Raw genomic sequence first — 27,336 nt, 5'->3', positions numbered from 1 at the left:
TACTAGGTACATCAGAGACCCAATTATCTGCCTGTAGAGAGTAGAATCTATTGGAGGTGATTTTGGAGCTGCTTCTTTAAGTTTATGCAAATTGGTCTCCATTGGAGAAGACATGGACTTGCAGTTCCACATTCCGAATTTCTTCAAGATATCTGAAGTGTACTTCCTTTGATTCAGTATGATACTATCGGCATTCTGTCGCACTTCCAATCCTGGAAAGTAATGGAGAAGACCCAAGTCTTTCATCTCGAATTCTCTGATAAGATCTTTCTTGCATTGATCTATAAGATTATCATCACCTGTGATTAATAAATCATCAACATACAATATCAAGATTACCATACCATCTTTATCTCTTTTATAATACAAGTTTGGATCAGCTTCATTCTTAGAGAATCTTAAGCTAGTGAGATATTTATCAATCCTTTCATACCAGGCCCTGGGAGCCTGTTTAAGCCCATAAAGAGCTTTCTCGAGTCTACAAACAAAGGGATTTCGATCATGAGTTTCAAAACCTTTTGGTTGCTCTATATAGACTTCTTCTGAAATCTTTCCATTGAGAAATGCTGTCTTTACATCCATTTGATGTACCTTCCATCCCTTAGATGCGGCAATTTCTAAGACAGCTCTAACGGTAGTATATCTGGCAACAAGAGCAAAAGTTTCTTTCTAATCAATTCCTTCTTTTTGAGAAAAACCTCTGGCTACAAATTTGACTTTATATTTCTTAATACTTCCATCAGCAGCATGCTTTATTTTGAATATCCATTTTGAAGACACAATGGATTTTCCTTTTGGCCCAGGAACTATTTCCCAAACATCATTTTTCATAATTGATTGATCTTTTTCTGTCATAGCTTCTTTCCAGGCTGGATGTTTAATAGCATCAGAAGGTTTGGTTGGCTCTGTTTTGGATAAATTAATCATATTTGCTGTATAACTAGAGAATCTTTTAGGTCTTTTACTTTCTCTAACAGATCCTGAAGGGGCAACAAAATCTTGAGCTGCTTCAACTGTTTTTATGGCCCAAAGTGGCCTTTTCTTTGAACTTTCTTCAAGGTTTATTTCATCTTCGACCTCTTCTAAGTTCTCCCTCTGAGATTCAGATTCTCTTATTCTTTCAGAATTTGATAAAGGAGAGGGTTCATGGGAATTTATTGCTCTTTTAAATGCAAGATCTTCCTCAAAGATTATATCTTTGCTAAGTTCAATAGTTTTCTGTCCAGGTATGAAAATTCTATATGCTTTAGAAGTTTCACTATACCCTACAAAGATACCCTTCCTTCCAGATGGTTCTAATTTGGTCCTCTTTTCTTTTGGCACATTAATGTATATAGGACATCCAAAAATTCTGAGATGACTTATATTAGGTTTTATTTTAGTAAATACTTCTTCAGGGGTCTTATCTTTAAGATAGGAGTGAGGGCTTCTGTTTTGGATGTATATGGCAGTATAAGAGGCTTTTGCCCAAAGATAGTATTCTAGATTTTGATCAAAAATCATAGCCCTAGCAGCTTCTATAATTGTCCTGTATTTCCTTTTAGCTACCCCGTTTTGTTTAGGGTTATAAGGAACAGTATACTCCCTCTTGATCCCCGATTCTTTACAAAAAGTTTTAAACAAATCTGAGGTATATTCTCCTCCATTATTTGTTCTAAGGGTTTTAATTTTACGTCCTAAAAAATTTTCAGTTAATGCTTTGAATTCCTTAAATCTTTGTAAGATTTCTTCTGATTCTTTGCATTTTAAAAAGTAAATCCATGTTTTCCTAGAGAAGTCATCTATGAACAAGACATAATACCAGAATCCTCCAAGGGAGGGAACGAAAATGGGTCCACATAAATCTGAATTAATTAATTCTAGTACTTTATTTGTTTTTCTAGTACTATCATGAAAATGACTTCTAGTACTTTTACCTAGGGCACACCCTTTGCAAATACTAGGGTGATCTTGGTTTAATTTTAGTAATCCGGTAACCATCTTTTCCATAGTAGATAGGGTTTTAAAGTTTAGGTGCCCTAATCTTCTATGCCATATTTCGTTTGAATCCTTTGCTTTGTGAACAAGGGCTTGAATGGGTTCTATATTCAGTTCATACAAATATCCCTTTCTTTGACCAATTACTTTAGCTTTCTTGATGGAAGAGTTTTTAGCCCAAGTTAATACTTTGCCATCCGTGAATGCATCATTGTGTCCATCATCTTCTAATGTTGTAATTGATATTAGGTTCCTTTTTATCCCTGGTACATATAGTACATCCTTAAGAAGAAGAGCATTTCCTGTCTTTAACTTCAAAGTGCAACTACCAATTCCTTTAATTGAATGTGCTGAGTTATCACCAATAGTAACTTCACCATCAACTTTCTCGGTCAAGAAATCTAGAGTTTCCTTGTATCCCGTTATATGCCTGGAGGATCCACTATCTATCACCCATGCCTTATTTGAGATTTCATTTGATAAGGAGGAATACAATACATGATTCTATGGATCATAAGTTTCTTCTTCTCTAACAACATTTGTGCAATTTGCTTGTTGCTTGGAATTTTCTGGACAATTAGATCTATAGTGTCCAAATTTTTCACTTTTGAAACACTTTATTTTTGATAGGTCTTTCTTGGGCTTGCCATTCTTCTGATTTCCTTTATTTTTCTTGAAATGCTTTTTCTTGCCTTTATAAGAATTGGCATTAAGAACATGAAGTTCTTCATCTTCCACTTTAGGTGTTCCTCCTTTCTTTAGTTTTCTTGATTCTTCCTGAAGACAATCATTCTTAAGTCTGTTAAAATTGGGACGCTGATCTCTACCACTTATTCCTTGTGCTAGCACTTATTCCTTGTGCAAATGTTTCCCATGATTCTGGCAGTCCATCTATGGCCATGAGCGTTAATTCGGTATCATTTATGATGGTTCCTATGCTGGACAATTCATCTCTAATACTAGCGACTCTTAGAAAATAAGAGTTTATTGATTCTCCTTTCTTTATTTGGATGTGATTTAGTTGTATCTTTAGTGCAAGAACCGTCGTTGCATTATTTATTTCAAATGCATTTCGTAATGCATTCATCATATTGTAGGCAGTCTGGTGTTTTGTAAGCATAGGTACAATGTCATTATTAACTCCATCCAATATGATTTGAATGGCTTTCCTGTTTCTATTGATCCATATAGATTTGTGAGGTTCAACAGGTGGCTGTTTGGATGCTCTATCAACAAACTGTGTAACATTATTTTCTTTGAGAATCATCAAGATTATGAATTTCCATGCTTCAAAATGTTCCCTTCCATCGAATCTATCTTCAGGTCTGATTGACTATGCCATTGGAAATGGAAGACAATTACTGAATGTAAAAGGTCTGATCACTGAAAATTTGCAGAGCCCTAGATCTGATAACTAGGCTCTACTACCATGTACAGTTCTGCAAATTCTGAGTCTGAATCAGAGTTAAAAATCAGAACCCAGATTGGCTGAGAGTGAACTTCTTTAATATACTAAATATTCAGTATGTTGACTGAAAGTATAAATTAACTTGAGTATAAATTCACTGTATTATTCTGATCTGAAAATATATATTTTGCAGACTTATCAAATGCTGGAAATGAAATGCATAGAGGAGCAGACTATTGTATTTCTGTGTGTCCTCTAATTCTACATCCACAACCGATCATATACCTTGCTAAAGAGGTGTCTCCTTCAAGGAGTATAACCCTTCAAAAGACATTAATAAAACCTTTTCCTAAGTCGGTGACTTCTAGTAACTTTAGAACTTAACTAACTAATCAATAGTTTAGTCAAATACTAACAAAGGCACCTCTAAGAAGATAGCTGGCATCTATAGGATAGATAGGTATAAATAACAAATGCCATTCTTAAGATATATTATCATTTAGGAGAGGTATGGTCTGTACTGTCAGACCTGTACGATTATTTAGGTTAGGATTTAACAATGCAAAGTGGTTTCTCTTTCCATAGTTACTGGGTTCTCTTGCTCAGTGCCTGGATGTGAAAGCAGATGCATTTAGAGGCGGATGCAGAGTCAGATGCATGGGGAGGCTTAAGTGTTAGCTCCCTATGAATGCACATGGATGTGCATCCAATCTCATGCACAGGGAGCTGTAATGCTCCCTGTGAAGTTCCTTAGATTTTTCAGCCCAAATCACAGAAACTTGGTCTTCATAATAGTAATGAAATCCTTCACTATCATTGCTCGGTGAATTTAACATCTGCATGTCTCAAATCGTTTGATCACTGGAACCATTACTTCTTACAATTGCTCATAAAATCTGTATCTATATCTATATAAATGCACCCAAAATCCCTCAAAATATCTTCATGCATCCACATACCAAATTCTTGTACCAGCAGCCGCACTTGACTAGGTTAGTCTCTTTCTAAAAGAATGTTATTTTTGCTAGTACGCATCTCAGTTTTATGCTTTTGGGTTCATCAAATGATAAATTTTTGATTCCATTCTCTTTCTATTTCTTTATTTTGAAGCTACTTCAGGCACTCATTCATTGTCTTTTTTCTGTCTCTTTGACTTTTTGTAATGTCCTCATTTTTGAGTTGCATCAAAGTTGATAGATTTAGCCTATCATTGGGTCCTTGTAGACTGATACTGCTGTTTAAAGGACCTTGTTGTGGAGTTTTTTGGCTCTCTAGTAGCCAATTGTGAGTTTGGCTTGTCATCAAATGATTCCAATGAGCTCAGATGATTTAGATGAGTTATATGACGCTTCCAGATGTTACCTCTGACTTTTGGTTTGCGCTCAAAGATTTTGATAGTCAGGAATTTAGGTTTGAAAACTTACTTCTCCTATTTCATTTCCAGGTGCATTCAAATTCATCTTGAAACCCTTTAACATCAGTTTTCTCAATTTGCTTTGATCAGATTTGTTCTTATTTAGTCTTTCGCATACCAATGGCATTTCTTTCTCTTTAAATTCTAAGCAAAAATAAATAAAAACCCTTCAAGCACAGGTATTTCTTTAGCATCTAATCAGGTGGTGTTAATCATATTTGTCTCCAGGTGATTTTATATTCCAATGTGCTATATGAATTGGGAAAATTACTTGTCTTACATGATCCTATTTTTCCATTTTACAGGTTTGATGGTTGCACATGGGTGAGTATTGGTAGAATACCACTTGCCACATGACTAACAAGATGAATCCATTTATGACATTTTTTGGGTATAAAGTTCTGAACTTCATGGATTTACTTTTTGGGAGTAGTAGAGTTACCTAAGGCTTTTCTATAGGAGACTTAGGATGTCATAAAGACACTTAAGGAGAACATCTAGCAGGTACAAAACCAACAAAAGTTATATGTTTTTCAACACAGGTTTGAGCAAAATTTGAGATTGGTGATATGGTTTATGTGAAACTCTAGTCTTATAGACACTCTTCTGAAAAGAAGGAAACTTAAGACATGATTCTATTGGCCATTTTGAGTCAGTCAGCTCATTGGGAAGGTGGCCTACAAGCCAAAGTTGCCACCTCTGGATGAGGAGGGGAAATTGAAACTTGCTCTTGAGGCAAGCATTGATACTAGGGAGAGGACACTTAAGAGAGGGATGAGAAAGAAATATTTGGCTAAGTGGAAGAACCTACTAGTTGATGATGCTATGTGGGAGATTGATCAAATATTGCAACATCCAAAGTTGAAATTGCTTGAGGACAAGCGATTATGGGAAGGGTAGATTGTAATGTTCCCTTTCTAGTATTCAAAACACAATGTTGTTGTTAGCCTATTTCGCTATAGTTCCATAGGATAACCAAGACATAAAAGGAACGTAGAGGCTATTTGGCCTAGACAATTTTGATTGCAGGTCATTTCTTGATCCGAGGTAGTTTTGGGTACACCTACTATTTTTAGTAAGTTAATGGGCATATTGGACCTCTAGTTGTAGGTAGGTCGATGGTAATTGTTTAAAATTGACAAGACTTATTTATCATTCATATGATTTATGTAATGAACCTGCTCAAATCTTATCCCAAAATGTTGATAAAGGTTCAAGAAAACACTTTGCATACAAGGGTCATATGACTGATATAAAATTTCAGTATGCTTTTATGGCTCTTTCTTTCACTTAGCATCAATAAGAATGCTTGCAAGAAGACTCTGAGTCGACTAAAGAATGACCTAACATGAATGTGCAACTTATTTTGACAATATCTATGTTACCTGGAAACGCGTTTCCACCTCTAAGAAACAGGTTTCGGAAACGGGGATGGTTTCAGGGATGGGGGACGGTAGGAAACATTTCCAAGCCATCCCCACCTAGATAGGAAAATCGGAAACGCGTCCCCGAAACACAGGGAACGGTCAACGAGTTTCGAAAACTTGTTGACTGTCCCGGGGACTGCATTTTTGTTCCCTAGAGGTTTTACGGGACTTCTAAAAAAGTTTCCAATTTTTACCACAAAAATTAAATAAGCCACTTGTGGACCCCGCAACTTCAAATATATTAAAAAATAAAACTTTTAATGTTTTTTATATAGACTTAGGTTTGTTAATATAATAATAACTCAATGTTTTCATTTCCTATCTTTATGTTTTATTATATATAATCATAACCTTGCGTCCATTATTATATGTAATCATAACCTTGCGTTCATTAATAATAATAATAATAACTGTATACTTCTGCTGTTACATGATCCATTATCCCCACGGATATCATACAAATCTCTTTATCTTTTATGGTTTAATTTATATTACAGATCTAATTTAATTTAAAAGTTTAATTGTTTAAGTCTTAACTTTTCAATGTTTTCATTTTGTTGAAAGTTGATGTTTTTCATTGTCTCATTTGATTCATTTCATGACTTACTAATGGTATTGTAAGTACTTAGATGATGATTGAAAGTGATTATTTGAATTTTCTTAGAGAATTGAAAATGATGCTATTTAGAATTTTGATTTTCTATGACGACTCAATTAGATGCTGATTGCTATGCCCTATGATCATTGATGAATCAATATTTGATGAATGGAATTGATAATTTTAAACTATGTTGCTGTGATGAATGTAGAATTGATGAATATTTTTGAAAATTCATATATATATATATATATGAATTTTTGAAAATTCACATTCACATATATATATATATATATATATATATATATATATATATATATATATATATATATATAGGCGTCCCCTGCCGTCCCCTATTCCTGCAAAAAGAAAAAACATCCTGGAAACCCGTTTCCCCGTCCCCCCCTCCCCTCGTCCCGGAAACTTGGGGTAACATAGGACAATATTCAATGCATATATGTGACTGAAACTACTTGCAATATGCAGCTACAACAACTAGTAATTTTGACAAACACTTGGGATGCAAAATTATAACATTGGTTATGCCAAAAAAAAGAACCTACAACCAATTGACATTTTGTCAAACAATTGGTATGCAAACTAATAAGCTGATCATGAATGATAAATACATATTCAATTACACTATATTAGACCAGCAACTTATGTTTCTTTTATTGTACATAAAATGTCAACTACAATGCTAGTATGAAATGGCCAAGACTCTTGGCTTACATCTGCATGAATAATGCTTAAATCTGTTACAACTTTCACGTACAGCCTTACCCCCTAATATGCATCTAAATGATAAGAACAATGCATGTAATATCCAAAGGAACCTTATTGTAAATGGCCGTAATAATTTTCTCCAATGCTGCTTTTCTGCTTTGCTTTTTTTTGTTCTGCTTTTTCACTTGCTTTTTTCGGATCTTCTTTTTCGCTTTGCTTTTTCGGATCTACTTTTTCAGATTGCTCTTTCGGATCTTCTTTTTTGGACTACTTTTTCGAACTTGCTTTTTCGGACTACTTTTTTCGGACTGCTTTTTTCGGATTTGCTTCCAAAAACTCAAACCCTCAAGTAGTTTGAATATACAAATTAAGCTCAACTTGAAATGGTTGAATACCACTTCCAAAGTGCAACCCTTCAGAAGGTCTTTCACTTCCTCAATTATGCAATCTCTTGAGAGGTATCATTCTCAAGGATTATGCTGAATATTTGCAAACTATCAAGCTCCACAAATGCTCATAGAAGATGTAGTTGAGTTACCAAATCCCGTATATCCAAATGAGAGGCCAAGCTCTCTATTTATTTACTTTTCTAAGAAGTTACTAAGGACTTCTAGAAGCATCATTTTCTAAGAAGTTCTTAAGAACTTCTAGAAACATCCATTATAAAATCCCATTATAATGCACTTTTATAATAAAATAACTTTATAAAATAAAAAGTGCAACTCAACTTAGAATTATAACATGTAGGCCCAATATAAGAAGTAATGATAAAATATAAATAATATCTCCAAGAGCATAATAAACCATCCAATTCCCAAATAAACGCAAGAATGACTCTCATCACAACCACCCGTCTACGAGAGTCCATGGTAGACTGATCCGGCATGCAAAACGATGCCAAAATTTGGCACATAAAATTCTACGTTACAAATCACTTACACAGCTGGGGACAATTTCAACAACTTAATCTAGAAATCTTCATGACATATGGACAGCACATGAAATCTTAATGCCAATAACATGTACAACTGTGACTGATTATTGCAAACCCTCATAGCAATTTTAACACATGCATGTATAGGCAATTACAACTGAGATTAGAGGAACCTGGAACTTGCAAATGCATCCTCTCGAACTTGGCTGAAGACAATGATGAAATTGGGACCAGCTGGGAGTGCCAAAGTTTGTCCGTACCTTGCTGCAGGTACAGGTCGTACTGTACTACTTGTGTTCTTGCTAGCACCTATTTTCTGAATTTTGATTCAAACTCCAAACTGTAAGTGGTCTGCTCTATCAACCCTCGGATGGACAATTTGAAGCATGAACTCTCTCTGTGAAAATTGGGTGTGTCTGTTGGGCCATACAGGTCAGCAAGGGCTCTGCACGTTTTGATTTTTACCTCCACTGAAAGGTGACAAATTTCATCCAAACTGTGTCGCCCAAAATCCCTAAATACCTGCGACTAGGTTGCAGGGTTTTTTATAAATTTATTTGTTGACGAAAATGGCAGAAAAATTGTGGTGCAGCACCTGTGGTTTTTATTGAATTTTTTCTCCCCTGCAAAAGTGACGAAACTGCCCCGGATTGGAGCACCCAGACTTCAGGAATGCAACTAGCTAACCCTTGTTAAGTTTCAACCTGCTATGGATTAATTTCGAAATAAATATTGCTCCCAAGTTCTGTGATTTTTTTTTCTTTTTGCTTGATGACTCTGCAAGTGCTGAATCTTATGTAGACTTGGTCGCCAATGCCAAAGGAGTGGATTGGTATCAATTGCATGAATTTTTAGGTCAGTTCTAATGAACTTTTGATCTCATAATATGCCTCCTGTAAATACTGACGAAAATGCCAGTAATGGAGGTCGCAATACCTGGCAAATCCTGTGAATAACTTTGGATCAAACACCTTCAATTTGTCACTGAACTCCTGCAATTTGAATGCTTGAAATGTTGGCCCTTGGCCACAAATTATGCTCAGCTTGAGATAGTTGGATACTATCTCCAAAGTGCAAGCCTTCAGAGGATCTTTCACCCCCTCAGTTATGCGATCTACTGGGAGGTATCCTTCCCAAAGACCAATTGAAAATTTGTAGACCTAGATGGTGCCACAAATGCTCATAGAGAAAAGGTAGTAGAATCATCAAATCAGGTATCCAAAATGACAGGCCAAATCCTCTATTTATTCACTTTTCTAAGAAGTTACTAAGAACTTCTAGAAGCATCCATTATAAAATCCCATTATAATGCACTTTTATAATAAAATAACTTTATAAAATAAAAAGTGCAACTCAACTTAAAATTATAACATGTAGGCCCAATATAAGAAGTAATGATAAAATATAAATAATATCTCCAAGAGCATAATAAACCATCCAATTCTCAAATAAACGCTAGAATGACTCTCATCACAACCACCCGTCTACAAGAGTTTGTGATAGACTAATCTGGCATGCAAAACGATGCCAGCCAAAACGGGGGCATTACAATTTATTGTGTTAATAAAGTTAATATTTAACATTAATAATGCTTAGTCTATAGTTTGTGAGAAATATTCTATTACCCCAAGTTTCCGAGATGAGGGGACAGGGGGATGGGGAAACGGGTTACTGGGACGGTTTTTTTTTGCTAGGAATAGGGGACGCCAGGGAACGGCTATATATATATATATATGAATTTTCAAAAATATTCATCATTTCTACATTCATCACAGCAACATAGTTTAAAATCATCAATTCCATTCATCAAATATTGATTCATCAATGATCATAGGGCATAGCAATTAGCATCTAATTGAGATGTCATAGAAAATCAAAATTCTAAATAGCATCATTTTCCATTATCTAAGAAAATTCAAATAATAACTTTCAATCATCATCTAAGTACTTACAATACCATTAGTAAGTCCTGAAATGAATCAAATGAGACAATGAAAAACATCAACTTTCAACAAAATGAAAACATTGAAAAGTTAAGACTTAAACAATTAAACTTTTAAACTAAACTAGATTTGTAATATAAATTAAACCATTAAAGATAAAGAGATTTGTATGATATCCGTGGGGATAATGGATCATGTAACAACAGAAGTATACAGTTATTATTATTATTAATGGACGCAAGGTTATGATTATATATAATAAAACATTAAGATAGGAAATGAAAACATTGAGTTATTATTATATTAACAAACCTAAGTCTATATAAAAAACATTAAAAGTTTTATTTTTTAATATATTTGAAGTTGAGGGGTCCACAGGTGGCTTATTTAATTTTTGTGGTAAAAATCGGAAACTTTTTTTAGAAGTCCCGGAAACCTCTAGGAAATGAAAATGCAGTCCCCAGGATAGTCAACAAGTTTCTGAAACTCATTGACCGTTTCCTGTGTTTCGGGGACGTGTTTCTGATTTTCCTATCTAGGTGGGGACAGCTTGGAAACGTTTCCTGCTGTCCCCCCATCCCTGAAACCGTCCCCGTTTCCAAAACCTGAGTCTTAGAGGTGGAAACGCGTTTTCGGGTAACATAGGAAATATTCAAATTAAATTGTATGCTTTATTTTAGAACAGAATGGAGAGACATGTTGTACAGGGCTGTTATGTTATTCACCTCACATTGACAAAATAACTGTAGAGGTTGTTCTAAGGGCAATATATAAAGGATTGAAGAACTCTCTTTCAATATGCTTTGATTTTATATGAAATTGGCAAAATCGTGAAGGTTCTCTGCAGGGGGAGGAAGAAATCCCTCTATGCTAATATTCTTCTCGCGGTTGCAAGATACAATCAGGGGAATTTGTATATTGAGCTTCAAGACAAATCTTATCAATGACTATTATTGTTGGTTGTCAAGATTGTAATTCCCAGGAAAGGTTTGAATTGAGAGTTTGAGTTTGGAAGTAAAGTGCCAAGGGTTTAGAAGATATTAAACTGCTGTAGCAGATTTATGAGACTTTTTAAGAGGTATATCATTGCTGGAAATGATCTGATGTGCTGAAGACATTAACAATATATCAGAATTAGTGGTTAACACTGGCCTCACAAGGTAGAGGAAGCTAGAGACTGAGTCGCAGCACTCTGTGTATTATCTGAGGGATCCATACCATGTCTGTGTACGCACAGGCTGGTTGTACATGATCTGATGTTCTCCACTCAGCTGTAAACCACTGCCAAGGAAGCCGCATTAGTCTATGATCAATCGCTGGGCACTGTATTAGGCTGGGTATAAAGATAGAAGTCTGGACATGGGAAGCCAAGGCTGCTGCTATATGTTTCCATTCACAAGCAGCGATCTGGGTATGCAAAAGTAATGTTGTATTCATTGGTTAAGAGAATTTAGTATCAAACTGATGTTATTTGTTGTTAGTTCTATTTGTACAAGTTTGAAAGACTCAATGTATGTTATGTATTGATTTTGCTGAAAATGGAAATGTGAATGCAAAGGTAGTATTGTGGAATTTATTTGTCTTATCAATCTCATTGTTAAATCTGTCCAAGCAACAGCAAGCCTTCAAACAAATAAGATAAAACTTGATAAAATCTTTGTTCAGCTTGCAAGCAAGATGTTTGACAAAATTACACTGAGAGAGGAAAGCAAAAAATTGGTCTGAAACAAGGGATGTTCTTATGAAACACAAAACCTTAAACTCAGTGCACCTTGCCCCATAGATAATAAATGTGTTTTTCTAGAAAATGCAAGGAAACTGTGTTGAGGACCACTACAGGTCAATATCACACATATTCCAACAAAAAGATCAAAGATTATGGACAGCACACCATACACAAGGACTTGTGCTCATCTTCATCAATTGGTTCAAATATCTCTATCTGGAGAAAACACTATTCCAAAATAAGTTAATTTTACATCAATGCATAACCTCTCTGTAGAAATGACCTTTCCAAAATAAGTTAAGTTATATTAGTGCATAACCACTTTGCATACAATCTTAAATTATTATTCATAAATGAAATAGCAACAGAAAAGACAAGATAAATGTGGGAACCAATCACCAGTGAGAGCACCCACAAATATCTGTGGAAGCAAGTTAAAATATTGTCTAGCACAATAGTTAATAGAATGTCATTAGGGCTGAAAGTCAGCATCCATGCATCTCACGATGAAATTCAAATGATATTCCTCTATTAGTTAGATATTTTGGTTGGTGTTTTAAACTTTTAACAAGCACTTTTCTGAAGGCACAAGTAAAGAATGAATCATCAGAAACATCATATTCCTAGAAGTGTTGGTGCCATTAATGTTTGTAATAAATTTAGAACAGTAGTTTGGAATAGTGTGGCTTCCCATTAATATAGTTTCAAGATCATTTTAAATCTTGAAAAGGTGGGGTTTCTGAAACAGAAGCTAAAAGATGATCTCGTACTGTTGTTCTGTCAATAAGAAGCTGATAAATAGAAAATGTTTTATAAACCTTTATCCCTATCCCACCTTTTCATTAGTGCAAAGCTGATTTAAGGAATATTTTTTTAAGTCGGGATATGTACCATTGCAAATACTTGTAGAGTGTTTGAGGTCATTGTAATTGAATCGTTTTGCCAGGCTTCATATCTACAATAATCCTTTGCCTGTATTTATCTTGAATGTATTACTTGAATTCTATGTCTAATACAGTTTTGCAAACATGGAGATCTAGTTTCTATTTTAGTAACTAGATTATTACCATGAGGTGGCTGTTAGATAGAAACATTATTTAGCACCAAATCATCAATCTTTTAGAAAGGAAAAAGGCATTCCAAATAAATTATTAATCAATAGATTCAATACATTATTTAGTATAGAAACAGTTCTATCATGTTCAGTGTCAACAATCAACGGTGTGCCTCTAATCAAAGCTGTATCAGTCTCCTCAGTTCATGGTACATCTATTGCAAATAACAAAAGAGAAGGCCTGGTGATGACATTCAAAACATTTTTCAAGTTGGTAGACTTTGATGCTGTCTTGAAGGCATTTATACTCGAGGCAGTATGTGCACATTGCTTGGGCTTGATGACACATTCAAGATTCAATAGGATATTTCTACCGTTTTAATATCATAGCCATAGATCTTGCAGTTGTAGTCCTACTATTGTTGTGGTTGTTGCCTATGAAAAATGACTCTTTTATTGCTAGAAAAAGGCAAATTTCTTCCTGTATGCAAAAGGATATAAGGGTCTTGCGTTGGGCCGCTCTATCAATTGACAGAAATAGGATATAAACTTCCCAGAAGTATTTGAATGGATATGAAGTTCCCAGAATAGTTAAGGTTGTTTTCCATTTTTACTCAGACTTAATTGTTTCTGACTGGTTGCTATTGTTTGTGATGAAAAGGTTGGGGATCCAGTTCAATTGCCAGCTACTGTGCTTTCTTCAGTGGCAGAGAAGTTTGGGTAATGTTATTTTTCCTCTCAGTATTTCATTATTTGACTCTGTTAGCATGAAGAAAGTTATGCTAGTTATGCTTTTAAGTGGAGTTTTCCCTTCTCACAGGTATGGTATGAGTTTGTTCAAGAGATTTCAACAGGCTGGTTATCCAGTCAAAATGCTGAAAACTCAATACCGCATGCATCCACAGGTTGTACATTTCTTTTTTTCTGTGCCCATATGTTTGCAATCCTTAAGTCACACTGATATTGTCTTTCAAGCTGGAAGGATCAACTATCTTATTACATTGATGATCCATCTGTTTTTTGCTTCATTTCATTTAGAGCCCAACCTTATATTATTTGTGAACTGTATACAGATAAGGGAGTTCCCTTCAAGGGAATTCTACTCTGAGGCTTTAGATGATGGCCAAGATGTTCTTCATCAAACAGCCCGTACATGGCATGAATATCGTTGCTTTGGGCCATTCAGTTTCTTTGATGTAGAAGGAGAGGAATCTCAACCTTCAGGAAGTGGTTCTTGGGTCAACATTGAAGAGGTTGAAATGGTTCTCATTTTGTACCGTCACCTAGTAACAAGATATCCTGAACTTAAAACAGGCTCTCGGTTGGCTGTCATCTCACCCTATAAGCAACAAGTCAAACTTATTCGTGAACGACTTCAACTTGCCATTGGAAATGATGCAGCTAAACTTATTGATGTTAATACAATTGATGGGTTCCAGGTAAGGTTTTCCATTCTCACGGTAATTGTGGTTAGTTTATAGCTCCTTAGTTGTGAGTATACCTGATTAAGTTGAAGCATATTTTCTTGATTTTTCGTTACAGGGCAGGGAAAAGGATGTTGCAATTTTTTCTTGTGTAAGAGCAAATACTGGGAAAGGCATTGGCTTTGTTTCCGATTTTCGTCGAATGAATGTTGGCATCACAAGGGCACGAGCATCTATGCTGGTATATGTTTCTTTCAGTAGTTTTATGCAAAAAATTGCCTTTCTATAACCTATATACACATTTTCAGTCGCTTGTATAATATCTCTTGATGCTTAAAATAGGTGGTTGGCTCTGCCTCAACTTTGATGCAAGATGAGCATTGGAGCAATCTAGTAAAGAGTGCTCAAGATAGAGGATGTTTTTTTAAGGTACACAAAGTTTAGACGTTCTTATTCATTCAATTTAAGATTTTCTGTCATTCTTCTAAATAAAAGCCTTTTACTGACAAAAATGTGCATCAGAAAGTACAATTAGCTTAAATTACATGGATATTACAAACTTAAAAGCATGTATTACAAACTCAATAAGTATTCATTGACTGATTTAGTACTAATGAGCAGAAACCTAAAAATGAGGAACCCATTTTTGAACTCTTGAATCAGCTAAAGCAAGTTTCTACAAGTCCACAGTGCAGAACTCAAAGAGTCTTTCATGTGGACTTCTAGGATTTTTGCCAGCATACACAGCCAACAAAAACAGGAAAAATGCTAGAACCCACAAATGTCTGGTCTTCGTGAGAAAATTAACTCTTACCGTTTCTTCACATAGCATTTGCAAGTCTTCTTGAACAAACTTGAACAAATTTGAGCCAGTCTGAAGCAGATTTCAGAACAAATTCATGCCAATTTGGCATTCAAATACAGAATTGTTTTTCTTTTGTTTGGAAACATTGCAAGAATTTAGAAATTTGAAACGTTGGCTTTAGGCTTTTAATGATGTCTTTCTGACGTCCCCTATCCTGAATGAAAATACAATAATTGATTAATAAAATTATATTTACAATATAAATAATTAATAGGTAATTAAATTGAAATATCATAATAATTTATTATTATAATAATTACAAGATAATAAAATAATATAATAACGAAAATAATTATATTAGTAAATAATGATGATAAATAAATAAAGGCTAATATGGACAATATAATATCTGATCAATTTAAATACTAATATTAACAATATAATATTTATCAATTTAATAAAACAATTATAAGTCTTAATATTATTAAACAAGTAGAAATAACATAACAATAAATCAATATATATCTTAACACAATACTAATCATAAGAGATTCACGAATTCTTAAACAAACACCCAAACTGCAAAGACATAGCCATGTAGGGTTTATATTTGGAGAGATATCAACTGGGAGAATATCAGGAAGGAGAAGAAACTAATATATATCTGAAGGGAAAATTTGGAAAGGGGAAAAGTCGGATGACAGCTGGGAGGAATTGGAGGTCTGACTCATCATAAGGGATTATTTTGAAAAGACACAAATTCTTAATGATATGATATGATAGATTCTAATGACGTCCACGAGACTAAAGTAGTCTATGGGACCCATGTAATCACCCTCCCGAATCAGGAGCCAAACTAGTCAGTTGCAAAGTTTTGGTTAACTTGTTTTTTCTTCTCTGAATTTTGATAATCAAATCCGCTGTTCTCTTCACTTGATCTTCCTCGAATAAATAGTTGAAGTCCTTGTTCTGCAGAATTTTTGTATAATCAGATCTGATGTCGTTGTAAGCCAGGCATTCCTTGACAAAGTGTTGCTCTGTCTCAACTGTTCCCATATTGCAGAATAAACATGTTCTGTCTGCCCACTCTTCCTTTGGAACTTGCCATCTACCAGTTTCACATCGTAGCTGATGTGAACTAGTTCTAATTTGTGCCATCAACAGTTTTGCTTTCCAGTTAATAGGTGCCCTTATATAGGCCTTTTCATCATGACTAGAAGTGGGATTAAATTCTTTAATGTAATAAGATTTTTTCCGCCCTATGTGTCTTGTCCACAGAATATTGCGAAATTTTTCATTGACAAACTTCTTTATTTCTTTAATGTTATCCGGGCAAGTTTGGATGTTGATATCCCATTTTTGCATCCATTTGTCATTTTGTTTCATCCATGTGCTTTTCCGCCTCACAAGTTTTTCCTCTATTACCAACTTGGGCCAACGATGTGTTTCTAGACCTTGGGTTTTCTTTAAATAGGTTAGCATTCGGATCAATGCGACGGCTTCTAATGGAAAGGAACCCACCTCCGCCAAAAGGATTTCATACGGAACTGTGGTCTTGACTTTAAGATTGCATGTGATGAAGTGTTTTTGAATTCTTTCTACTTGTCGTCATTTCTGTTTGGACATACTACTGCCCCACACTTCACATCCGTATAGAATAACCGGAGTGACCAGCAAACCAAACAGAGTTTTCATGGTCGTCCAATCCCATAATTTTGTGTTCCTGCACTTGTTTTGTAAAGAGTATAACGCCTTCCAGCCCCCTTGGATCCTTTTCAATCTGCATGTATCCCAGTTGAGTTTGTTATGAAAATCGATGCCCAAGTATTTGTACTCTTCCACAATCTCAAGGGGGCTATTTTCAAACAAAAACTTGTCTTGTATGCCCCTATTCTTCTTTAGTGAGAAGATCATAATTTTGGTTTTGCTAGTGTTAACTTGCATTCCTACATCATGACAAAAAATTTCTAGTGCTTTCAAGTGCTCTTTCAAACTTTTAGCTGTTCTAGCAAGAATTATGAGATCACTGCATATTAGAGCAATCTTATCATGAAGTGGGCTAGCTGCACCCCCTCACCATTGGTCTTGTTTATCCACTATTCTAACTTGTCAATATAGAGCCCGAATAATGTTGGAGAAAGCGGACACCCTTGCTTAACCCCAATGTTGCTGTCAAAATCTTCTGATATCCCTTCTGTCGTTCTGATTTTAGCCTTGACCTGCTCATATAATCTGTAAACCGCTGACCTAAGTTCTTTAGGGACTTCCAGCTCTATCATTCTATCCCATAGTTTATTACGTGGCACTGTGTCGAAAGCTTTTTTAAAATCCACGAAACAACAAAAAGCCTCGTTCCCCGGAGTGTCCCAAACTTTCTCTATCAAATGTCTGAGAGTGATGCCGTGATCTATAGTAGAGTGTTTCGGTCTAAAGCCTGCTTGCCCTTTTGCATATTTGCCTTCTGTTTCAGCCCAGTTGCTGATTTTTTGTTCTACCAGCTACCAAATAACTTGCCAAATAGTGGATTGATCATGATGGTTCGGTAATTAGAAGGATTGTTTATATCTCCACTTTTTTGGAGTGGGATCACCACACTTGCAGTCCATTTTACAGGGAAACCTTCTCTATTGACATTGTTGAAAATCTTAGTGATGTGAGGTGTGAGGATTTCAGCACCCCATTTTAAGTATTCCGCTTGTAGCCCATCTATATCTTGCGCTTTACCAACAGCTAACCTCCTTATGCCTTGAATAATATCATTTTCGCTGAATAACTCCCCTGTAGTCTCTGTTTCCATGGTACTACGTTCTCCTAGATCACATTCGTAGAGAGTCTTGGCATATTCCAGCCATTTGGTTCCTGTTATGTTATTCTCTATCTGAGTTTTTCTCTGCTGAAGCTCTTTCCAAAATTTTCTTGGGTTGTTTTTACCAAGATTAATCAACTCTATTCTTCTCTTGTTCACATACTCTTCTTTCTTCTTTTTAATCAGTTGATCATACTCCTTTCTACTTTCTCTGTTCATGTTCTTTTTCCAATTCCTTTTTGCCATTTTGCACTCCTCATCAAACCAAGGATTGGCCGGAAAAGTGTTCTTGGCTTCTTTTGTGGTCCTCGATCTTTTACACTCCTCCAATGCTTTAATGATAGTAAGAACAAGATTATCCTTGTCCATGAAATGTTGTTTTTCAGACTCAAGATGGTTTTCCGGAACCCTAGACAACCGCAAAAGAGAGTCTTGAAAAGTATCATGGTTTTCTTGTGTCACTAAAACTTTGCCAGTCGGAATCATCTTCCTCTTCTGTAAAGGTTTTGGGACAATATGTTGATCTTTAAAGTGAGTGGCCACCCTTATCAAGATGGGGTTATGATCAGACTTTAACTCTATGGGGCAATCTTATATCTCAAAGTTAATTATCTTTGTGACATAGTCTTGCGAGCATATAACATAATTAACAACACTTTGCCCATTGTATCTTTTGCATGTGATTCCACCTGATTTAGGCCACTTTTCCATACCATTGCATATAACCATGTTGTATAAGCAGCATAAGCCTAGCAATTCAACACCAAAATGATTAATCTTTCCCATGCTATCCTGTGAAGATCTTTCCCATTTTTGTGTGCCTTCTTCTTCGAGCCAAACTGGATCTCTTCTTTCATTGTAACTCTCCTTAAGATTGAGAGTTTTGTTGTTTGCTGTTCTAGCATTGAAATCCCCTATTATCATTATTTCCCCTAAAGAGCTAAAGGCTGCAATGTCTTTTTTTAGTGCAACGAACGGGTCTTCTCGATCCAATCTATGTTTTTAATATATTTTTGAGCCTTTTGGAGCGAAGTAACATATAGCCACCCTTGTAGAAATCTGATTCTCTGTTATTTTTATCCAAATATACTGCTTGTTTACATCTTCTTTCTCTAAGTTTACAAATTTGCTCCAAGTTTCTTTTATTAGAACGGTGATGCTTCCATGCCTCTTACCATTATCTATCTTTTCATTCCCCAGTGATACCTTCTTATACCCTTCAAAATCTGGAACCCTACATCCATCATGTTCATGAGTCTCGGTAAGCATAATGATGTCCTTATCTTTAGCTATCGGCCCTAACCCAGGTCCTCTTCTCCAAGGATAACCTCTACAGTTCCAGCTAACTATAGTTAAATGTTCCTGGGTGGGCCTGAGTTCCTATTTATTGCATGTGATTTTGTCGCTGATTTGGGCTTTGCCATTTTGTAGCCACGCCCACTTGCCGTTTCCTCTTGCTGTTTTCACTTTTTCCCATTCCTTTCTCCTTTCTTCTTGCTGAGTTACGGTGAGGTCATCATCAATATATATGTGTGTGCCTCTAAGAAACTTCCTCTTGCTGAAAATGTTATTTTTATCCCCTATATTCCTCATTGTCACTCTAACATGTCTATCTTTGCCTCCTTTAATCCATTTTCCGATTCTTTGAGCTTGTATGGTTGTTCCATGCCAGTTTAATTGGTCTTTAAAGAAGTCTTTAACTAAATCCGTTGTTTTCTCCTGTTCTCCATAGTCTCGTAGCCCTTTGACAACAATATTTGTTGCTTTCTCATTTCTTTCTTTTTCCTCTCTAATCTGTCTCCAAACTTGTTTTTCTATGTTGTCAATAGGAGTGTTTGCTGGCCCCTTTACTATGTTAGCCCATGATGTAACTTCGTCGATTTGTTCTCTGAGTTGGTTCTCTTTTATTTCCATATTGGCCATGGCATTTTGTATATTTTTCATTTGCGGGTTTTTGTTTGCTTCCGTAGCCTCTCCTTCTCCCGTAGTACTTGCTGCTGTCCTCTTTTCCCCTACTTCTTTCTTTAACAATATTAATTCATACTCTACTTTTTCCATATTAAATTGCAATTTTTGAATTTGTTCTCTAAGTGACTTGACCTCCGCTGCCAGCTTCCAGTTATCCTCAGTAACTGTTTTCATTGTGATACTTTCTATTTGGCTCCTCTCTTCAAGTGCCCACACTCTTTCCTTCATAGCTACTAAATCGTTCACAAAGATGTCTGGATACCACGTCATAGGTGTCCTTGTGGGGCTGTAATTATTTGGTAGCCCATCCTCCATTGTGTCTATCACCTGAGAATTATCTGGCTTCCCTTTACCGTTAATATCTCTGATATTATCAAACTGCTTAATTGTTTTAGAGATTTCAGTCGGCCTCAGACTTTGTTATCCCTCCCTTGCGCTGTCTGGGGTTTGTGGAATCGGTTTCGGAAGTAAAGCTGCTAACTTCCCTCTTTTTGCATTTTTAAACTTTCGTATCTTTCTCCGCCTAATTATTCTTTTATATTGTTTGGCATTCACATAGATGTAGTTTCCTCCTGTGGGTGGTCTGCTGGCTTGTGATAAGCTTAGAGTGTTTGTAGGTAAATTACCATTTGTCCCTCCAAGATTGAATGAACTCATGTGTCCGGCTGAGGGTCCTGGAAGAATGAGGAAGCTCCCTTGATTCCACTTGATGCTGCTGCTGTGCATTAAACTATCTTCGTATGTTAGGACCAAGCCACTATTGCCAGAGATGTCATTGTGTTTCGTAGCTTCTTCCAGACTAGTTTGCTGTTCTGCTGTTACGGGTGCCCTTTCTATCTGATTCTCTGCCACCCTGTTACTATCAGATCCTGTGTCATGCAAGGTGGACCCATCAAGTTCTGACTGTTCCTCTCTTATCTTAGGTTGATCAGTCAATGATACTTTTACAAGTATCTTCTCTGCAGATGTTTCTGTGATTTCCCCATTTGTTCCGTCCATGAGGACCATATCGTTCCCATTGGTGCCTTGTTATATGTTTTTAATGGTGTTTTACCTTTGTAAATTTACCAATGCCAGGAGAAGTAACAAGGGAAGCCTGAACAAGTGCAAAATCAGATGCAAGAAAAAGGGAAAAGGCGTACTTGGGATCTGTCTGTCCGCCTATTGGAGGCACATAATGTTGTCTTCAAATGGAACCGAGTTGAAGCCCACTGAAAGAGAGGGACACCATATCAAGCAAAATCATCATCTGGAAGCCCGCCAATATCAAAGCCTTTAGTATTGGATGGTCCCACCGGTTGCTAAGACTACCGACCAAACCCTTAAATCTGCCCCTGCACTGATCCCGTGCCTTGTGGACACCGTACTGATTCTGGTTTGCTATTGTGTACGGGCTTCAAGAAGCGTTGCAAGACAATTTGACTTTGAACACATTCCCTGCAAAACTGTTTCAGAAGATTTTCCAACTTTATCTTCCCGATGTGAACACAATGATCTTCCTCGCTAACCAAGCACTACGCAATAGCCCTCACAATGGTACACTCACCACGGTCCGACTGATGGATTCACACTATGTCACCTGGTCGTGCTTGTTCTGAACCCCCTATGTTGTGCATGCCTTGACTACTCTTCAAGGCCGGCTTTCAAAAAATTGCTGGGAAGTTTTGGAATCACCCAAACTATAACTTGACAACCATGCAGGGTATATTATAGGAGAGATACCAACTGGGAGAATATTAGGAAGGAGAAGAAAATAGTATATATCTGAAGGGAAAATTCGTAAAGGAGAAAAGTTGGACAACAGCTGCAAGGAAGTGGAGGTCTGACTGAGCAAAGGAAGAATAGAAGTTTGATACGCAGTATTAAGCCATCAATCTGCTCATCAAGAAAAGCATCACTGTTTACAATGAGACATAAGAGATGGAATGATGGGAAGCACAATTGTATTCACATATATTTAGAGCCAATGGAAGACAGTACAGAATGGAACAATAAATAATGTCATCAAGAGATAATAGAGAAAAATCATCATACAAGAAATTAGAGTTTGTTTCCAGCCAATAATAAGCGATTGGAAATATATTGGTATCTATGGCATCAACATTCATTCCATAAATAGATAGAAAATCACACGAACTTATCGCCTAGCAGATTGCAATCGACGCACAACGATGACACCCGTACAATGGAGGATATTCAGAATGGAGGAACGCAGCGGAAATAACATAGAAATCAAATATAAACGATGGTCTACTAAGCAAATAATGATGATTTCCTATCGGTATTATTTCAGGTGGAAAATACTCATCATATGGAAAACATATTCTCATTGTTAAGTCAGATATAGGCCAAGTCATCAAAGATATGGAGGGTTAAAACTAGTGATGAAGGAAGGACATAAATTACGAACCAGAATAATATATTTATTGAGCCTAAGGAAAATAACCATGTATATGATGTTGGAGCCAAGTGATGTTATGAATTCAGTGACTTAGGATTGATTATGACTAAGGGGTCATTGAGACAACCCACTCATATATATTCAAGGAGCAACCAATAAGATATGGCCCGAGAGACACCAAGAAGCAATAATACTGGAATAAGAAAAGAAATTGAATCAGCAGCGATATGTTGTTATATGAGATCAAGTGTTCTGTTTGCTTCATGATATTTTGGCAACATGAAGAAATCATGCACGAGCAAAGCATTGAGGACATATGAACATTGCAATCAAATGTACTGAGTTTCTCATATGCAGCAAAATCAGTAAGGTAGTAGTGCCAGTAAGCATTCACAATACCAGTGGAAAAAAATATAATAAATGATCAGTCAAACGAACAAGGGGACGAATGGGATTGGTTAGAAATTTGTTGCGATGATCCTTCTCTATCATCCTTTTAGTTTTTCCCAATTTCTGATATAAAGCTATTCATGAATGCCTTTTTTCCATGATATGATTCCTCATTTATATTCTTACATATGAAAGGATGTGTCTTTCCAACAACTTTGTTTTATTATATAATATATTATTAATCTAATTACTATATATTTATATTATTATATTATCAAATATAATACTATGATATTTGTATACTATGATATTATCATATTTTAAGATCAACTATATTTAATATTTAATATCTAATTATGTTAAATTTATATCTTATAAAGAGTTACAAATATATCATTATATATAATAGATTTATTTTACTTTAATATTATTATTATTATAATAATATATTATTCTAATATTTATATGTCCTATTAATTTGGGCTCATGACAAGTCTGCCTTTCCTCGAATTGCTTGCCCTCAAGCAATTTCTATTTTTCATTCAACACCTTATAATCATAAAATCAAGGATTATTAAAATAATGATCATGCTCACAAAACTATGAAGTATAAATATATAAAATGTATAAACATTAATGCATAAAGACACAAAGTAGACACAAAGTATACACATTGATGTTAGAAGACACAAAGCAGACACAAAGTATACACATTGATGCAGGAAGACACAAATTATACACATGAAAACATAAAATATGAGGTATGAACTTCAAAGTGATATGCTTACACAGACACGTTCTTACAATGAGTGGTCAGATTATTGTGCTTGGGCATGGAAATAGTCTATTTGAAGCTCCCTCATGAACAAAGCCCATTTTGGGAATCTCTGCTCAATGTGACCAAATTACTCCTCTCTCTCCCTTCACAAGATCTACATTCACTATAAGACTTTTAGGTAGATACTTGGAAACAATAATGTACGTATTGTTCACTTACATTGTCTTGTTCCTATAGTGAATGCTAGAATTATTGTGCTTTATTGTGCTCAAGTAGAAACAATCTCCAAGAGACTCCCTCATGAACAAAGCCCGTTTTGGGAATCTTCTCCTCACTATGACCAGATTACTCTTCCTTTCACAAACTCCCTATTCACTAAAGGAATAAATAAATCATCAATCATTTGTTAAGTTGATAATATCAACAATAACATTTAAATATCAAGTGACTAGATGGATCTTTCTTAGGCACTTTCCATTTCCATAATGAAGGGTAGAATTGTTGTGCTCAGGTAGAAACAAGCTCCAAGAGGCTCCCTCATGAACAAAGCCCATTTTGGGAATCTTCTCCTCACTGTGCTCGGATTACTATACCTTTTACAAACTCACTCTTCATTATGGATATAGGAAATGCAAGCATACTCATTTATAATTGATATGAATTTAGGCGCTCCAAAATTTGGTTTACTATTTGCTTCCAATCATAGGGAGTGAATCTGCTTGTTCAAAATCCAACGTATTCGAACTTTTCTCTGTTAATTCTTATTCAATACAAAAATTCAATACCTCATCACGTAGGATAACTATTTTTTTGTCTTTAACTTACTGTTTTCTCCTTCCAGGTGAGAAGTCTCTTCTCCTCTTCTAAGAGTGTTTGCTGCACATTTATTTCTTTTTGTTTAATTTTGTGGTATGTTCTTCCATCATGGTTTGCCTTATGAGAAGTTCCTTTTTTTAAAAGTGATTCATCTGATTTTTCTTTGACACTTATATTCCATTTTCTTTTTCATATGATTCATCAACTTTGTTTTGCCTAGTCGGTGGTGGAATAAAAAAGAGTTATACGTTCTTAACATAGGTCTATATTGGATGATTAAATAAGATCCATTTTCATCCATCTCTCAATCACCATATTTTGTAATGTCCTATGATCTATACAGTCACTTAATCCATCTGTCTCTACATGTCTCATACTCTTCCTGTTGGGGATCATGTGTACGCAGAGATCAGGCAATACCATCAATATATGCTCAATCTTATATATCATTCCGAGCAGGTTGAATGCGAATTTACAAATCTCAAGAAATGCAATATAGTTCTCTTTGGTCCCCTTCCTCGTTGTAGATTTTGCTATGTAGAGAGAGCATTGTGTTAGTGTCGTTTTTTAATTTGCTAATGGGTTATTTATTTTTCCCTATATTGCTAGGTTTTTCCTACACTTTTAATAATCTCGCTTCGGTTAATAAAGCATGTCTTATTAGGTGAGTGGTTCCGAGGTGTCACCTTCCTACATGTGAGCATCCATTAGCTATTTTGGGAAGATACTTTGCTATCTTTAGTCTGATAGATGGTTGCTGCTCATTGGTTGGTTTTGCCACCTCCTCCCTCTTCCCAGTCTATATAAGCATGCTACTTGGCTTGTATTTGTAATCTCTTTCTTTTGCATTCTCTTAATGCTATTTTGCTTTTAGCGTTTGCATTACTCTCTTGGAGACTAACTCTATGTTGGTAATTTGATTTTGTATCATTTGCATTCGTAGTTTAGATATCTATTCTTTGCACTAGTTTTCTGGGTTATTAATCTTTTTAGATTCTAACATGGTATCAAAGTCATTCTATGTGCAAGAGTAGATTTTAGTTTCCTTATTTGAGAGATTCGGGCGGGGGGGTGCTAATAAATCTTATTGTAGATTTTTGAAAAACCTAGTATGCTCTTCTCTTGCATCTTCGGATGATCTTGAGAATTAGAAAAGTTTGACAAAAACAATTTTAATCTCTGGGGTTTACACATGTTTTATGAAATCTAGGTGGCAACAACATTTCTGGTTATATTGGCAACATTTTTGGTTATTCTAGCGTGTCCAAGAGGCTTGAGAAAGTCAGATTTGGCTTTCATTTCACCAAGATCGAAGATCGTCATACAAGTTGCGAAACTGGGGTTTCAATCTCAAATTTGACAACCAACTTGCATATTTGGTGTTTTCAATCAATATTGCAGGTTCTAGCATGCCATTTATTGACTTAGGTAGCTAAAGGCATCTGATTTACGTTAGAGCTACATCTGTTGTACATCAGCAAAGAAAACACCTTCTGAGTTTTGTTCACAGCCCCAAAAAACTATCTGGGTATCTTTTAGTTTTTGCATGTAATCTGTATATTTTGCAGAATCGAGTGTGGAAAGCTACAGCCATACCCCTCTCCGTTGGCAGTCGCAGATTTGAATGCAGTTTTCAAATGCCTCGTTCTTGCTCATACAGACTCCATTTTTGACGATTCTTGTTATAATCTTGGCTATTTTTTTGTGCTCTATCGGCTAGTGCAGTCGTTTCTTGATTTTTATGCATAAATTTTTCAAAAATTGCAGATTTTCAGCCGTGACTTTGCACAGTTCTCGTTTTGGGAGCTTTGGAGGATCATAAATTTCTTATATGACCTCCTATTGAGGCGATTCTTTTTTTGAAAGTGCATGATTTTTCGAGTAGATCGCAACGGTGCTATTTATTTCTCTAAGTATTGTGCCAAAGTTGCATTTTCAGCATATGCTCTTCGTGAGGGTTTTGTAATGCATTGAAATCAAGACCACTTAGTATTTCTTGCTAGTGGTAGTTGTAAATGGACTAATATAAAGTGCCAAATCATATTTCTTTGGGGGGGGGGGGGGGGGGGTTCTTTGATTGAGTAAAAAGGGGGGGGCATTGTCTTGGTTGGGTTCTCTTCTTTTTAGCATTTCTTCATCATCGATCAAACAAATATGCCCATACTAACTTCATACAATTACTTTGAGTGGAAATCACTTATGACAATCCACTTAAGGAAAGTTGGATTAAATAGGATAACTATGGGACTTGAAATTGAACCTGACAAAGATGAAGATAAGCTTAAGTGGTTTAACAAATGTGATGAGGCATATGAAATATTGTGTTTGTCTGTTTCTCTTGATTTGCTATTTCACATTGAGTCTTTTGATACACCAAGTGAAATATGGACAAAGCTAGAAACACTATTTGGCACACAAGATTCAATGAGGGGTCATATGTTGGAAAATGAACTAATTAGTTTAAGTCCAGGCAATTTCAACACAATCCAGGATTTCTTCAGTAAATTGAAATCACTAACGCTGTAGTTAAAACAATGTGAAATTGGAAAGAAAGATGAACAACTGATTCTTAGTATTCTCTTTAAGCTAAGTTTAGAGTATTTTGTGTTTGTCTCTACCTTCTATGCTACGAAGGGTGCACTTGGTACTCAATTCACCATGCCATCTTTAGATGATTTTGCTGTCAATTTCACTCGAGAACAGGACAAGCTAATCCAGATGGGCACTCTTAAGTCCTCTAA

General features: G+C 35.7%; 1 protein-coding gene across 3 annotated transcripts in view; it reads left to right on the top strand.

Moving 5' to 3' along the window:
* MAA3 (P-loop containing nucleoside triphosphate hydrolases superfamily protein) overlaps positions 1–27,336 on the top strand; it is a 294,471-nt gene that overhangs the window by 228,716 nt on the left and 38,419 nt on the right. For all 3 annotated transcript variants that reach the window (XM_089797784.1, XM_089797785.1, XM_089797783.1), the window contains 5 exons: positions 13,869–13,927; positions 14,028–14,112; positions 14,281–14,646; positions 14,750–14,872; positions 14,974–15,060. In XM_089797784.1, the coding sequence (XP_089653910.1) occupies positions 13,869–13,927; positions 14,028–14,112; positions 14,281–14,646; positions 14,750–14,872; positions 14,974–15,060 (720 nt within the window). The remainder of the gene's footprint in view (positions 1–13,868; positions 13,928–14,027; positions 14,113–14,280; positions 14,647–14,749; positions 14,873–14,973; positions 15,061–27,336) is intronic.

The sequence above is a fragment of the Cupressus sempervirens genome, chromosome 8 (assembly GCF_028749045.1).
Source record: "Cupressus sempervirens isolate cs-2001-9-10 chromosome 8, ASM2874904v1, whole genome shotgun sequence".
NCBI lineage: Eukaryota > Viridiplantae > Streptophyta > Pinopsida > Cupressales > Cupressaceae > Cupressus > Cupressus sempervirens.
The sequence above is the reverse complement of the archived record's forward strand: the minus strand, read 5'-3'. Positions and strand labels throughout refer to the sequence as shown.